The sequence below is a fragment of the Lissotriton helveticus genome, chromosome 9, assembly GCF_964261635.1.
Source record: "Lissotriton helveticus chromosome 9, aLisHel1.1, whole genome shotgun sequence".
Classification (NCBI taxonomy): Eukaryota; Metazoa; Chordata; class Amphibia; order Caudata; family Salamandridae; genus Lissotriton; species Lissotriton helveticus.
Window position 1 is genome coordinate 610,868,453 of NC_136070.1, and position 14,667 is coordinate 610,883,119.

General features: G+C 46.4%; 1 protein-coding gene across 1 annotated transcript in view; it reads right to left on the reverse strand.

The window, feature by feature from the left end:
• SPTBN4 (spectrin beta, non-erythrocytic 4) overlaps nucleotides 1-14,667 on the reverse strand; it is a 1,415,585-nt gene that overhangs the window by 1,383,704 nt on the left and 17,214 nt on the right. The window contains 2 exon segments of the mRNA XM_078660647.1: nucleotides 9,659-9,739; nucleotides 10,862-10,953. Coding sequence (XP_078516773.1) covers nucleotides 9,659-9,739; nucleotides 10,862-10,953 — 173 coding nt within the window.

Sequence of the window (14,667 nt, forward strand, 5' to 3'; positions counted from 1 at the left end):
TACAAGCTCCTCTTTGAAGTAGTGGTACAGGTAAAGTGCATGTCCTCGGGTTGGTGATTTCCCAGTAAGTTTCTGTTGTAAACTCTTCTGTGGAGAACAAGACTGTTGGGCTTAAAAAAGGGTCTGCATTTTTCTTTTTCTTGCCTAAAGTGAACCAAATATTTCAGAATGTACAGCATTGAAAAAAACAAAAAACTTTCCAAATATATGTAATTATTGTTCCCATTTATTAGCAATCTGTTCGCATTGTGTCTATGCCTCACGTAAACACCAGGGGCCCCTTCACAACACCCACTTGAGGACACTGCCGGAGGTGCGGACTTAATGGATGTTGAGTCCCAGAGGGAGTCTGCGATCCCAGCTGAACGCTGAGACAGTGCAGGCCACGGATGCAGGAGTGGGACTTCTCCCCAGCACCTCTCAACCTCATTCAAAGCGGCACAGCCGTCACCTATCAAGGAGCTGTAGCAAATGGGAGAGTGATGGGGCATGACGTGCACAGACGTGCACACAAGGAGCGGAGAACTTAGTCCAGAGGAGATTTAGGAGTCGGCGAAGGAGTGACACACTGAGAGCGCATCTGCAGCAGTTTACAGAAGGAGGGACTTTTGCGATACCAGACGAGGATTTACCCTTTAAAAACACTCAAAACAAATCCTTAATCAGGAACGGATTTTTCCAATGCTTTCTAAAGATGAAAACAAGACGGAGGGAAGAGAGGGGAGGGGGGAGGAGAAATGCGACACGGCGGGAAGGGGAGGGGGCGGAGCGGGTACAATAAACAAGACGGAGGGAAGAGAGGGGAGGGGGGAGGAGAAGTGCGACAGGGGAAATGCGAGACGGCGGGAAGGGGAGGGGGCGGAGCGGGTAAACAAAGACGGACTGGATTTTTTTCATGCAGTTTTATATATTGCAAACTCGACGCAAAAGGTACTTGGGGCGGAAGCTCCAGTAACATTGCACAAGGTCACAGCAAGATTAAGGGATTTGTCCAAAATCACGGGATGTTCAGCCAACGCTAGGACTCAGCTAGCGGCAGGCAGGCAGGGGAGGAGGGGGGAGGAGAGTAGGGGAGGCACGGCCTAGCGGCCGTGCAATCAAGTAGTGAGGGGGCGGAGCTGGGGGAGGCTGTGGAAGAGAGTAGGCAAGGCGACACGGCGGGAGGGGGCGGAGCGGGTAAACAAAGACGGACATGCACGCGCCCGTGACTTTTAAGGTCAATGCGCATGCGCATAAGCTTAATGCGCATGCGCATTGACCTTAAAAGTCACGGGCACTGCAAGGAATCGCCACGATTCCTTGCAGTGTGGATAAAGAGTGGATAACTCGCAATACTCTCGCCTTGCTCGATGCGCATGCGCATCGACAGGCGAGACCTAAAAAGCAGACTTCAATGTAGAGATCTGAGGGCACCCATTGCCTTTGCTGTTTCTATTTCCTTCCTAATGTTTTCCAACTTCCCATTGTCCTATGAGCTGAAGAGATGCTCTCCATTAAAGGGCATGTTAAATACGCACTGTTGCCCTTATGGCTGGAAGTCAGCAACCTAGGGCCAAGCACAATGCATCAAGAGGATATTAGGGTTTATACCTCTGGAGGCAGTGTCTGCAGTATCCAATAAGCACCTTATAGGTGCATTAGAAATTGCCTTGCCCTTGGCTATGAGTTCTTGGCCCCTTTTCTAGTGGGCCTCAGGAAGGTGTTTGATGAGCTCCTTCATTTCCTCTCGTTGGAGGCAGTCATATTGGATAAGCTCTCCTTCTCTGTGGGGAGCATTTCCAGTTGTCTGTCCTGTGGCACTCTTCCTAGCTGTGTGAGCTCTGAGGGACTTACGTTGAACTTGAACCTCCTATGTACAATGGGTCTTCAGAGTCCGGCTTTAACTTTTTCTCCATCCATGTAGTAACTTCCTGAGCCTTTACTGGTTTGTTGAAGTTCTCGGTGGCACATTTGAGCTTGCCCTTCAGCATAGCGAGACTGTCTTTGACAGAGTTTCTATGCGGTAAATCCATATTTGTAAAGCGCGAACTACTCCCCCTTACGGGTCTCAAGGCGCTGGGGGCCGTCATGGAAATTAAGTGAGCTATTGCCCAGAGTAACATGGTGCTGAGCTGAGCTGCCACCGGAGCCGGGGACCAAACCGGGAACCCTGTGGTCCGAAGTCAGCTGCCCTGGCCGCTGCACCACACCTCTCCACTGAGAGGTAGTCACCCTCCTTCTGTGCCATGTGCACCTTAACTTTTTGATGGTGTGCAGCCTTCTGGATTACCCCTTTACAGGTGGTAGTGTCATCTTCTGGCAAAGCCTTAGAGCAGAAAGGCTCGAGGTCAGTGGTAATCAGGAGGGTGAACTCAGTAGTCTTTCTGCAGGTCTTCCCCATCCCTAGGATCAAAGGGCTTGTAATAAGAGCCCTCTGGGTGGTATGGGCTTCCTGGATCATGGTCTGTATAAAATGGCTGCAGAGATGAATGTGGAAAGTGTGGTTGGGGAGATGTGCGCATTCGTTGGGATGCCAGGAGTGGAGATGGACCCCTCAGGGCAGGAAGTAGAGGTAGTGGGCTGGTAGCCATGCCCCTAACCTTATTCGGAATGAGTTACGTAGAGGGCTCAAAAGAGGGCTCTTCCTTGAAAGCAAGTCTCCTTTTTCTGGGGATCTGAAAGAGAGAGAGAAAGTGTGTGTGTGTGTGAGTGTGTGTGTGTGTATGTGTGCTGATGAAATCTCGGAGCTGAAGTATAAGTGGTCTCTCACTTGACTCCAACCTCAGTGTCTAGGTTTCTTTCGCTGCTGCCGTGGTGGCGGTTTAGTTGAAATTTTCAGCAGCAGCTCTGGTTCTGAAAATGGATTTTCAGTGCCACAGGCAGAGGAGGCAGCACTTGGTGGCATATCTCAGCACCCCCCCTTAAGGTTTGCTCAGCATCAAATTGGCTCCTGCAGTCGCACGGTGTCTGCTAATGAAGCTTTACCCGAAGGTCGCTGCCTCTTGAGTCAGGGCTCGGGGCTCGTGCTTGACTCTCTAGGGAAATATGCTCTGCCTCAACAGGGGATGGTTTCTTGTTTGACCCAACTGAAATTGACCCTTTTGCATTACAGGGAGGATAGGGGGCCTGGGTGTGTTCTTGGTCTTTGAGCCTGAGTGCTATGGAGCTGGACGCTCTACTCCCTCATGCTAGTATTCCGAGGACTCAAAGGACACCCCTCTGGGCTCTGTCCAATGCGTACAGCTAGAAGGCCCAATCGGTCTGCTTCCTCTCCCTTGGTGCAGAAAATGTCCTCTTCCTTGAAGAAGCTTGTGGTCTTGGGCAACTGTTGGCACATCATTTTGGGATGTGCCTCCTACCTCTCCCTTCGGCGCTGAACACTCTTCTTGGACAGGAATGCTTCACATGAGGAAGAATTATTTAGAAGCCTTATTCTTTTATACCCTAGCGCTCTGATCTTTGAATTGTTTTTTGGGGCTACCTTTGTTTACATAACGCTTTACAGGTGGTGCAGGGTTCTTCATTGTGTTAGGGGACAAGCACAGGCTACACTGACCACTAACACTAAGAGTTGCAGCTTGGGCAGTACTGGAAAGGTAATTCTCTGGGATATGACATTAAGTTCCTCAATGTTCCATTAAGGCAGTCATAGGTGTGGGTGTCTAGTCGCAGCCCTACGAGGAGTTCTCAGGCACGGTGCATTGAGGAGCGGTGCATTGAAAACAATTGATTGTCAATGAGAGGTTGTCAAAGCTGGTGCAAGAGAAGTCAGCAATTGTTTTTTGGTCATAGGAGTTGAAGTTCTAACGGCTGGTCCCAAAGTCCTTGGTGAAAGCCTTGTCGATTCCGGACCTCACACTCAAACGTCAGAAAGCGATGGCGGAAGAAAACAATCTTAGTTGGAATCTTTTTTCCCATTGCATTGTCCTCTGGGAGTGGAGTCTTGTGACTCAAAAATAACTGTTAAGAAAAATAACATGCAAATGTCCGAGCCCAACAATAGATGCGGGATATAAAGCCTAAAGCTCCAAAAAAATGTTTTGTAGTATACAAATGATTGCAGCAAGTTGTAAAGGACAGCTTGAGAAACCATTATCAAGTGAGTATTCATATCTTATCTTATCTTATGCTGTATTTATAAAGCGCGCTGACACCGGAGGTTTCCTGGCGCTGTGATTAAGATTAAGGGTGGAAGTCAGAGTTTAACTAAGGTTTGAGAAGAGCCAAGTTTTTAGGCTTTTTTGGAAACTAAGCAGAGAGCCAGAGGTTTTAATGTGAAGGGGGAGGGAATTCCACAGTTTGGGTGCCAGGAAGCCGAATCTACGGCCGCCCAGTTTTTTTAGTTTGACCATCGGAATAGTGAAAAGGTGGAGATGGGCGGAGCGAAGATTGCGAGCCGGGCAGTGGGGGTTGAGAAGGGATTCTAAGAACGCCAGGCCCTTAGACTGCCGGGCCTTATATACCAGGCAGCCAATTTTAAAAGCAGCTTGCTGTTCAATAGGTAACCAGTGCAGCTTAGCCAGGAGGGGCCTGGCAGATTGCCATTTGGGGGTTCTACAAATGAGTCTGGCTGCCTGGTTCTGCACCAGCTGGAGGCGATGGAGGAGGAACTTGGGTATCCCCCAGTAAATGGAGTTGGAGAAATCCAGGCGGGAGAGAACAAGAGAGATGACGATTTGCACCAAGGATTCGTGGGAGAATAAATGGGATATCTTGCGAATTTTTCGTAGCTGAAACATGCTGGCAGAGATGATGGAGCCAACATGAGTTTTTAGGGAGAGGTCAGTATCAATGGTAACGCCCAGACTTTTTACCGAGTTCGAGGGGCTAGGTGGAGTGCCAAGCTCGTTTGGCCAAAAGTGGGGGCCCCAATGTGATGAACTAGTTCCAGGCAGGAGGAGTTCGGTCTTCTCAGGATTCAGCTTGAGCTGGTTGGAAATCATCCATTTTTGGATGTGCAGCATTACTGCCTGGAAGTTGGATACAGCATCAGGGGAATCTAACGGAAAGATGATCTGCATGTCATCAGCATAATTGAGGACAGTGCAGTTCCAGGTGCTTAGTGAGTGGATCAGAGGGCGCAGGTATAAATTAAACAATAATGGGGAGAGGGAGGAGCCCTGGGGGACTCCGCAGGTAGTGGGGACCTGGGTGGCGGTGAAGGGGCCTAGATGGACTGTTTGAGCTCGGCCCGAGAGGAAGGACTTAATCCATTCCTGGGCAGGTCCCTGGATGCCTGCCTGTCCGACACGGTGGAGAAGGATGTCATGATCCACCGTGTCGAACGCGGCCGATAAATCCAGAAGAACCAGGGCCTGAGGGCACCCTCTGTCGGCATTCTCCCGAAGGGTGTCCAGGACTTTTAAGATGACTGCCTCGGTGGAATGTGCTGATCTGAAGCCAGCTTGGTTGGGTGCCAAAAATTGTTGTTGTTGGGTTTCAATAAATGCCCAGAGGCAGGTGGTAACATAGGCCTCCAGGAGTTTAGAAAAGTAGGGCAAGAGGGAGATGGGCCTGTAATTGGCAGAGTTGGCGGGGTCGGCACCTGATTTTTTTAAAAGGGGAACCAGTATGGCTTCCTTAAATGTCCTGGGTACCGTGCCAGAACTAAGGGAGGAATTCAAAAGGGGAAGAATACAGTCAGGCAGGGCGGAAAAGATTGTCCTAAAGACTTGGGGGGGGCAACAGTCCCTTAGAGATCCAGATTTGACACGAGTGGTGAGCTCGGAGAGAGTGCTAAGAGTGATTGGTGGGAACTGGGTAAAAGAGCAGGGGTTGAGAGAGAGGGGATCAGGAGAAATGACGGGAGTGGAGAGAGGAATAGCATTCTTGATATTTGCAATTTTTTTAACAAAATAAGTATTGAGCGAGTCACAGATTTCTTGGATGGGGGCCTGGGTTGGAAGTACTCTATGGTCGGAAGAGAAATCGTTCAGAATTTTAAAAATTTCTTTCAATTTATCACTGGCTGTGTCAATTCTTTCCGAAATGTGTGAGACCTTCGCTTTAGTGATGGCGTTTTTGTATTCATTACCGGCCCTCGCAAACTCAGTGCGAGCCTCCTTGGTGTAGCCCCGTCTCCAGGTTCGTTCCAGATGACGTAATTCGAGTTTTTGGGCTTTCAGTTCCTCCGAGAACCAGCGATGAGAGTTGCCATGTCTGGTATGAGCAAATTTAGTGATAGGGGCGAAAATATCACTGGCTGATGACAGCCAGGTGGTTATCCCATCCAGCATAGGATCGGTGTCTGATTCAAAAGAAGTAATGGGACGGGTGTTGGTCAGGTGGTCGATGAATCCCTGATGGTCATAGGAATTCCATTTACGACACAAACCCCCAGGATGCGAGGGAGCCTTGAGTTTCCCTTTAATGGAGATAGTGACCTCGATCAGATGATGATCTGACCATAGACAGGGGGAGATGACTGGGCAAGACAGAACGAGATTGTGAGACCAAATGTGGTCCAGGATATGACCCTTAATGTGGGTGGGGGAGGAAATGTGTTGAGACAGGTTGAGGTTTGTCAGGATTTCGAAGAGTTCAGTAGCGTGGGGCCCCGCTTGGTCTTCATTAAACCAATAATTGAAATCGCCGAATACAGCGAGTCGGGAGTGATGGGTAAGCAGATCAGCTACCTGCTCACTGAAGTACAGAGGGAACGATGGCATCGACTGGGGGGGCGATAGAGGAGAACAATCGCCAAAACACCCCCAGAGGTTTCCAGGCTGATGACTATGTTATCTACCCCCGAAAGAGTAAGTGAGGCAGAGGTGAGGAATCTAAAGTTCTTATGTATGATGGCCGCTACTCCCCCTCCAGGGCGGTTCGATGGGCGATTTACATTGAGGATGTAGTAGTCCGGGGGGAGGGACGCCAGGATGTCCGGGTGGGAGTCTGGTGTAAGCCAGGTCTCTGTTAGGAGCAAGATATCGGGCTTATCCATATTGAGCAGCAAGAATATGTCAAGCTGGTGCTTCACCATGGAACGGGTGTTGAGGTAAAGCACCAGATTCTTCACTTTTGGAAAAGGTTTGGGCAAGATGCCTTACTAGTTCGGTTATATTTCTAAAGGTCAGGCGTCAGTCGGTGTATCCATAACCATCACGTAATTTTTCGAAGTGTTGAATTTCGGGAATTTTTTCAACTCATCCAATTATCTATCACCAGAAAACAGGAAGTGAAGTTACATTTCTCTGTTGCTATTGGTGAGAAACTCGACAAATGCAAAGTATCCTCAGCTCAACTGTAGATATTCAACCTAAGAGATCAATCAACCAGGAGGGTGGTTGGACACAGACATTAAGAACAACGGACGGGGAAGAGTTCTCTGGTATTACATTAGCTCATGCAGGGGATCAGTGGTGAGGCGTTGCAACTACCTGTTATTTGCCTTCCAAAAAGAACATAGTACAGTACCTATGAGTCCAAAACTGAAAGGTTCCTGCATGAGGATGGTGTGGTCATCGAAGTTGAAGGCCACTGACGGTTCTAGTAGGATCAGTTCTCAAAGCCTGTTATCATCCACCTCACATTGAAGGAGGCAGTGATGGCTCACACAGCTACTTGCAGGGGATGGAAGCCAGCCTTTCTATTGAGCACTATGCTGACTTCCACAAATGCTGAAATTAGCCATTGTTTAGCTGGGTATGACAGGAATGGTATGTGACTATATTTGTATGGTCTGCTGGATCTGCTTGTGGTTTTTCTTCATGAGATTTACTGCAGCTTGCTTTAAATGAGAAGACATTACATCTGTCGTAAGTGAAAAACTAAAGCAGGCAACCAACTGTCTCATAAGTGCTGTCAAGGTCCTTAAAGTGAGATGCCAGACACCGATGATTGGGAGATCCAGGTTTTTTACTGGTCATAATGAGGGAACCTAGATCTCTGAAGAACACTGTGATGAAGGTTTTGGCAGAATGGATCTTGCTTGGTTGAAGTGGGGACCATAGGTAGATAGGGGTGTGATGATTGGGCTAGATCATTTAAGGCTCTCCATTCCTTTTCCACATTTCGTTTGCAGTCTACAATCTCTTTATTGAACCATTTATGGATTTAATTGAGATTAATCTTCTACAAATGGATGGTATTCTGGAGGGGGAACTGTTATTTTGCACATCAATTGTGTTTTGGCTCAGTCAGATGCCCTGACGGAAATTTTAGAAGACCAAGTGCAAATGGTTTCCAGGACTAAGATTAAAACAACCCAACTGAAACCAACAGACATAACAATCATGTCCTACATGTAAATGAAGGTAAATGTCCATTTCTTTGAAGCAGCTCCATATGCATTGACCAACACATATTTTACCAACTCAGTCCAGTGGAAACTAGTTGCAAATATATGCATTTGCCATTTGCTCATAAGAAGCCTCTAGAATCAGACTTAAGTGATCATTTTTAAAATGTGTTTACTAGTGAATTAAATATTTTGAATGACATTGTGAGAGGGATGCTAAGCTCACAAGTGCACTTCCCAGAGACTGCTACTTTTGATGAATTTTTGACTGAGAGTGTGCAAAGGCTACGTGGTACCACCATTTTAACTGATCATCTGGAATTTCCATCATGGGAAATAACGTTTGTCCAGATGGGTTGGCAATTAGAAGCAACTTGTTTGCCTATGTATGGATTGGCAAGTTTCTTATTTCAATCTTTATTTCGATCTATTTGGATCATAAAAGAAATACAAACAGTTTAAAATCAATTTAAAATGATACCAAATGAGACAGAGATTAAGAAGTGTTACAATAAGCCTATTAAAATCAATTACAGTGCATTACATTTAAGAGTCATCATTACATTTCATTTATCACGAGTCTGTCTCTGACTTCATGTAGCGAGTACGGGTGTGCCACATCGCTGTTAGAAATTTTGCCACCGCAAACACAATCGGGGGTGATAGATCCGTTTTTATTATTCTGTAAGCTGGGAGGTAGTGCCTGAAACCTAGATTTTTAAGAGGTGGAACAAGCCAATATTTCCTCGATCTTTGATAAGCATTGCAGAAGAATATAACATGCAAATCATTTTCCTGGTGGTGTGGGCATACCGGGCACTGTTCTGTAGACGATGGCTGGGGCCAACGGTTAGTGAATACCCTAAGGGGGAGTGTACCGTATCGCCACTGCATAAATAATTTTCTGGTCAAAACGAGAGAAATGCCATCGAGAACGTGCTCTAGATAGTACGAATCTTTAGATTTAATAAACAGATTTGTAAGGGACCCCTCCCGTGTACTCCCTATTAAGGCCAGTAATTTTAGCTCATAGAAGTCCCTCGAGAGGAGTTTGCGTGGGATCCTACAACATGCATTTCCCGTGTCCAGCCATATTTCTGGTCTTTTTGACTGACAGTGTGCAAAGGCTACGTGGTACCACCATTTTAACTGATCATCTGGAATTTCCATCATGGGAAATAACGTTTGTCCAGATGGGTTGGCAATTAGAAGCAACTTGTTTGCCTATGTATGGATTGGCAAGTAGTTTTGACCTTTCTTAACAACATGTTTGGTTATTTTTGTACTGGTGAATTCAAAATGTAATCCGAACTCATCACACCTTTTAGCTACAGACCTCCATCTCTCTTAACGATAGCCCTGCGAAATGAGCCACTGGTTGAAAACGTGTCCGTCACAACACTTTGCACATCAGACATAACACTGGATAACATGGTGTACCTGTGCTTGTGAATCAGAGCGTTGAAGGCCAAGCCGTCTCTCCAGCTGGTGGTGAAATTCTGAATATTGACTTCAGGGTACCTGACAAGAAGAATAATTTAGAGACACATTGTTATTCAAATATGTATAACTGGAAGATAAACTTTGTTACTAAAATTAAAATGGGTATGAGTGCATCCTGGTGGGCAAAGAGACCTATTTCAGGCTTTGTTGATGATTTCCAGGTGTCTTGGGATTTGTATTTGTGTTTTAATCCCTTTAGTTAAGTGTTGTTTTTTAACAGTGTGTTTACTATTGATTTGGTTTGAGAATATAGGGCCTGATTTAGGATTTGGGGATGGGATACTCCCTCACAAACACAACAGATATGCCATCCGCTGTACTGCAGGAGCCATAGGATATAATGCACTTGTAATACGGCCGACAAAATACCCACCAAACAAAGTCCTATTTCCACTCCTCCTCCTTTCTTTTTCTACCACAAGACCTGTTCAAAGAGGTGGCACTTCTTAGTAGTTGCACTTAAATTGTGGAATCAGGTTCTCATGTACATAAAATCTCTAGCTTCTCTTGCATCTTCAAAAAAGTTCCTGAAAACATCTTTCTGCCAAATAAATTCTCACACTCTCGCTCTTTAGCCAATTTGACCAACCCCTAGAGATGGTTTGCTTCAAAGTTTGCATATGCCATGGTTAAAAAAATATTCTTGCTTTCGGACAAAAGCATATAGAATGCTTGTGCGGGGGCGGTGCAGTGCATTATAGTGCGCTCCCCTCTGGGCAGAGAGGTGATTGAATGCCTTTGATAACAGGCAGTACCACTCCACCATATAGAAATAAATCAATATACTAGGTCTCAAGAAGGCCACGTTATAGCTGTGTCCCTACAAAAATGGCCTAATTGGCAAGATGATTTTCAGTAACTGCCGCTGGCTGGTACAGTGGCCTAACAGCTAGAGCGGTCGACCTCGAAGCTGGGGACCCAGGTTCGAGTCTCAGCAGGGACGCTCAACAGGGCTTGTCACTTAATATCCCTGTGCTTGACAAAATTATGTCTGTAACGCAACTGGTGCCCATGTAAAGCGCTCTTATACCTTCGGGTCGAGTTCGCACTATATAAAACTAAAAAGAAAAGATAAGCATGAAGCCCCAATAAAATGCAAAAATAACCATCATGATATGATGCCTTGACACAGTAACTCACCCAGCTGTTTTCATCTGGCACCACAGTAACAGGGCATCCTTGGCAGAGCGGGTCTCTCGATTGTCATCTGTCTCGATTTTTATCATCTGAATCTGGACCAAAAAAATGCACATTTCAGAAAAAGTCAATATTTATAACAGAAGCTCAATGATTAATCGTGTTGAGTATGAGGTTATGAAACATTTATAATACAGCATTCCTCCAAAAATTACTCTAATTGGAAAAGAGCTCTTTCCCTGCTTAGTTCCTATACCCGTTGCAGGCCTTATCCATGAATTAGCTATTTTATGTTTAAGAACATGTTGCTATGAGTACACTGTATAAAAATGAGTCTGAAAAAATATTTTCTTAATGAAATATAAGGCTAATTTTGCCATTCTAAATTTTATGCAAAGACTTTCAATACGTTTTTAAAAAAAAAAACATTGAAAGATTTGTGTTAAATTAAAAAAGCATACCATAGCAACTTATTTAAAGTCCCTCCATTCATTTTCAAACGATTTTGCAGACTTTATTTATGGATCAATACACCACCACCATCTCACTACGGAATTCCCCACTGGTGCCCTATTGCAGACACATCCTACACTGCAGTCTCCACACTGGTGTGGATGAGAGGGAACAGGAAGTACTTTTACAGTGCTAGTGCACCACTGGAAAAATGGATTCCCCAGTGGTGCAGGCTGCCAACAGAGGAACTGTCGCCCAGGACACAGAAGCAAAAATAAGAACACAGGCAGAGACATTCACGATGGTACGGTGGGGATGTGACAGACCTATGGGGAGTGGGAACAGAATACTTTAGTAAAGGTGCATGAAAAGCAGTGAACTTTGCCAGGGGACGTCACTGACAGAGATGCCGAAATGGTGACATTCATTTTGAATTTACCTAGGACTTTAGTATATATAGCCAACCAGTTTAGAAAATCTAAATACTCTTCAGAACAGAACAGTTATACAAAGTACTTCCAGTTTTTCAAAACTCCTAAACATTTCTGATAACACAAAGTTACTTAAATAACTACAGTTTTTTTTGTTGCAAAAGGCTAATTTTTTTTACTAATAAATTGTTGCATTTCGTTACTTTTTGCCAAGTCATAAATATTATTGTTGGAACTGGCCCTTCTTGCAGGGTCATCCTCAAACTTTTTGCTTCTTCCTCCCTTATTTTTCCTGACCCGTGGCTGTTGGCAATAGGACTCTGCGCACTTTACCACTGCTGATCAGTGCTAAAGTGCATATGCTCTCTGTGTAAATTGTATTGTAATTGGATATACATGATTGGCATATTTGTATCACCATCAAGTCCCTAGTAAAGTGCACTGGGTGTGCCAGGGCTGGTGATGACAAATGCTACTAGTGGGCCTGCAGCACTGATTGTGCCACCCACATGAGTAGCCCTAAAATGGTGTCTCAGGCCTGCCACCGCAGTGCCTGTGTGCAGTCTGTGAACTGCCATGTCCTCCTGGTCAGTGTCCCAACTGACCAGGCCTAACCCTTCCCTTTTTGTGCACATTGGTCACCCCTATGGAAGGCCCAAGGTACCCCCCTAGGCAGGGTGCAGTGTATGTGAAAGGTAGAGCATGTACTGGTGCAGGTGACATGCTCTGGTAGTGAATTACAGCCATTTTCGTTTTTCACTGCTGCAAGGCTATCTTGCTCTATAGGCTATCATGGGGGATGCTGGCTACAGTGGCTACCAGCATATCTTCCCATAGGAACAAGATAGAACATAAAAGGCTGGTATCCCTGAACTCAGAATTTAATAATACATCTTTTAGAAAAGGTGGTTTTTAACTCCTGTGTTTGAGAATAGCATTTTTAGAAAGTTGCTGTTCTCTGGTCTGACCTTTCTGTGTGCCTTGGCCTGTTTGTGGATTGACTGTCTGGTTTGAGATTGACAGGGGCTGGGGATTCCCCAGGAGGCTGGATGAGTCAGCCCTAGGCTGAATGACTGCATTTGCAACTTGAGTGGTGGGAGGAGTTAGCACCTGGGCCTGAATAGGACTGTGCCCGCCCCCACAGTTCTGGCTCCACCCCCTGTGGTGTGTCTGATGTCTCTGCCCTGCACTGTGAAAGGAGAGAAGGAATCATGTCAACAAAGTGCTCCTGGGCTGTGCTTTCCCTCCACAATGCTGGCTCCAGCTCCTGCTGGGCGGCTGACGACCCTGCCCCTCTCTCTGAAAGGAAGGGAGAGGCCAGGAAAACAAAGTGCTCAAGGAACACCCAGAACTGGTTCAAACCGGGCTCAGAGCCCTCCTGAACAAAGGGAACAAAGGCTTTTAGGGGTATAAGTACAGGACCCTTGACTACAGAAAATTAGATCATCCTGGAATCAAGAAGGAACCTCTGCCAAGGAGAAAGTTGAAACTGAAGAAGGAAGATTGTCCAGCTGTTGCTCTGCTGGATTGCCCTGCTGTTGCTTTGTGCCAAGGAGAGGGGAAGGACTTTGTTTTGTGCTGTGTCCCCTTGCTTGAAGGAATCTCCAAGGGCCTGAGAAGAGCTGGCTCCCTGTTCTGAAGTCCCAGGAACAAAAGGACTTCACCCCCAGCTTCCCCTGAGCTCTACTGAGAGAGTTCTGTCCTTCCTGGAGTGCTTGGCCCATGTGTGGTGCCTCTGGAAGTTGTACCGGTGTTGGGAAGCTGGAAACTAAGCCTGAGAGACTTTGCTAAAGAAAAGTTATCACATCGCTCGCTGCGGAGCGCATCCCCGACAGTGCGAGAAGATTCCCGCCGATACGAAGGTCGAGATCGTCGCAGCGCCTGTTGCCGCTGTCAGAGCCATCTCATCCTTCGTTTGCGGGACGCACCCGATCGGTGCGGGAAGTCTAACATCGCTGCGAGTGTCCTCGCAAAGCCTGTCGTCGCTGGTTGAGATCGCCGCACCGCCTGCTTGCGGACTGCATCACGTCGCTGCGAGAGTCATCGCCGAAGCCAACGAATCGAGGAGCTGCGAGAGAGAAGATCCCCGCTGGTCCGCCCATCGTCGCCCCGGAGATCGTCGCACCTCTAAAGATCCTCGCATCATGCCTTTGCGAGAACAAACTTCCGACGGAACCTACGCACCGGAATCCATACAAGTGGCCTTCCTCCCCATACAGACCGGATTCGTCGCAACACGCCCGCTGCTGCAGCGGGGCTGTCGCAAACGCCTCCCCAGGGTCGCAAGAGCAACACATCGCTAGTTTTCCACCACACCAGCTTCTGCTTTTTGGAACTTTGTCGCAACTAAAGGTACTGTGAGCTAAACGTCACGCAACTGTGAACTTTTCACGTAACTGTGGATTATTTTGATCGCAACCTAAAGATTTTTATCGCAACCTAAAGAACCTTATCGCAACCTTAAGAACTCTTTTGAAACCATATTCTTGAACTGTGTATGTTGGATTTTTGTCGTTTTGGTCTTGTGTAGTTTAGATTCAATACCTTTATTTTTCTAAACTGTTGTGGAGTCAGTTTGTGGTGTTTTCACTGTGCTACTGTGAGTGTTGGTACAAATACTTTACACATTGCCTCTGGTTAGCCTAGACTGCTCGTGCCAAGCTACCTAGAGGGTGAGCAGGGGTTATCTCAGAGGGTTTCCTCCTTACCCTGACTAGAAGCAAGGGTCCCTATTTGGACAGTGGTACCTACCCCTGCCAACTAGAGACCCCCATTTCTAACAATTATCAAATAAGTCAATGCTCAGTTTAGCATCACTAAATAACACTAATTACTTGAGTCTTGGTCCTATCTGTACATGCCTCCTATATTAATTTACATCCCTCTGCCATTAAATATTAGAGGACTCTCTGGGATCCTTCATTA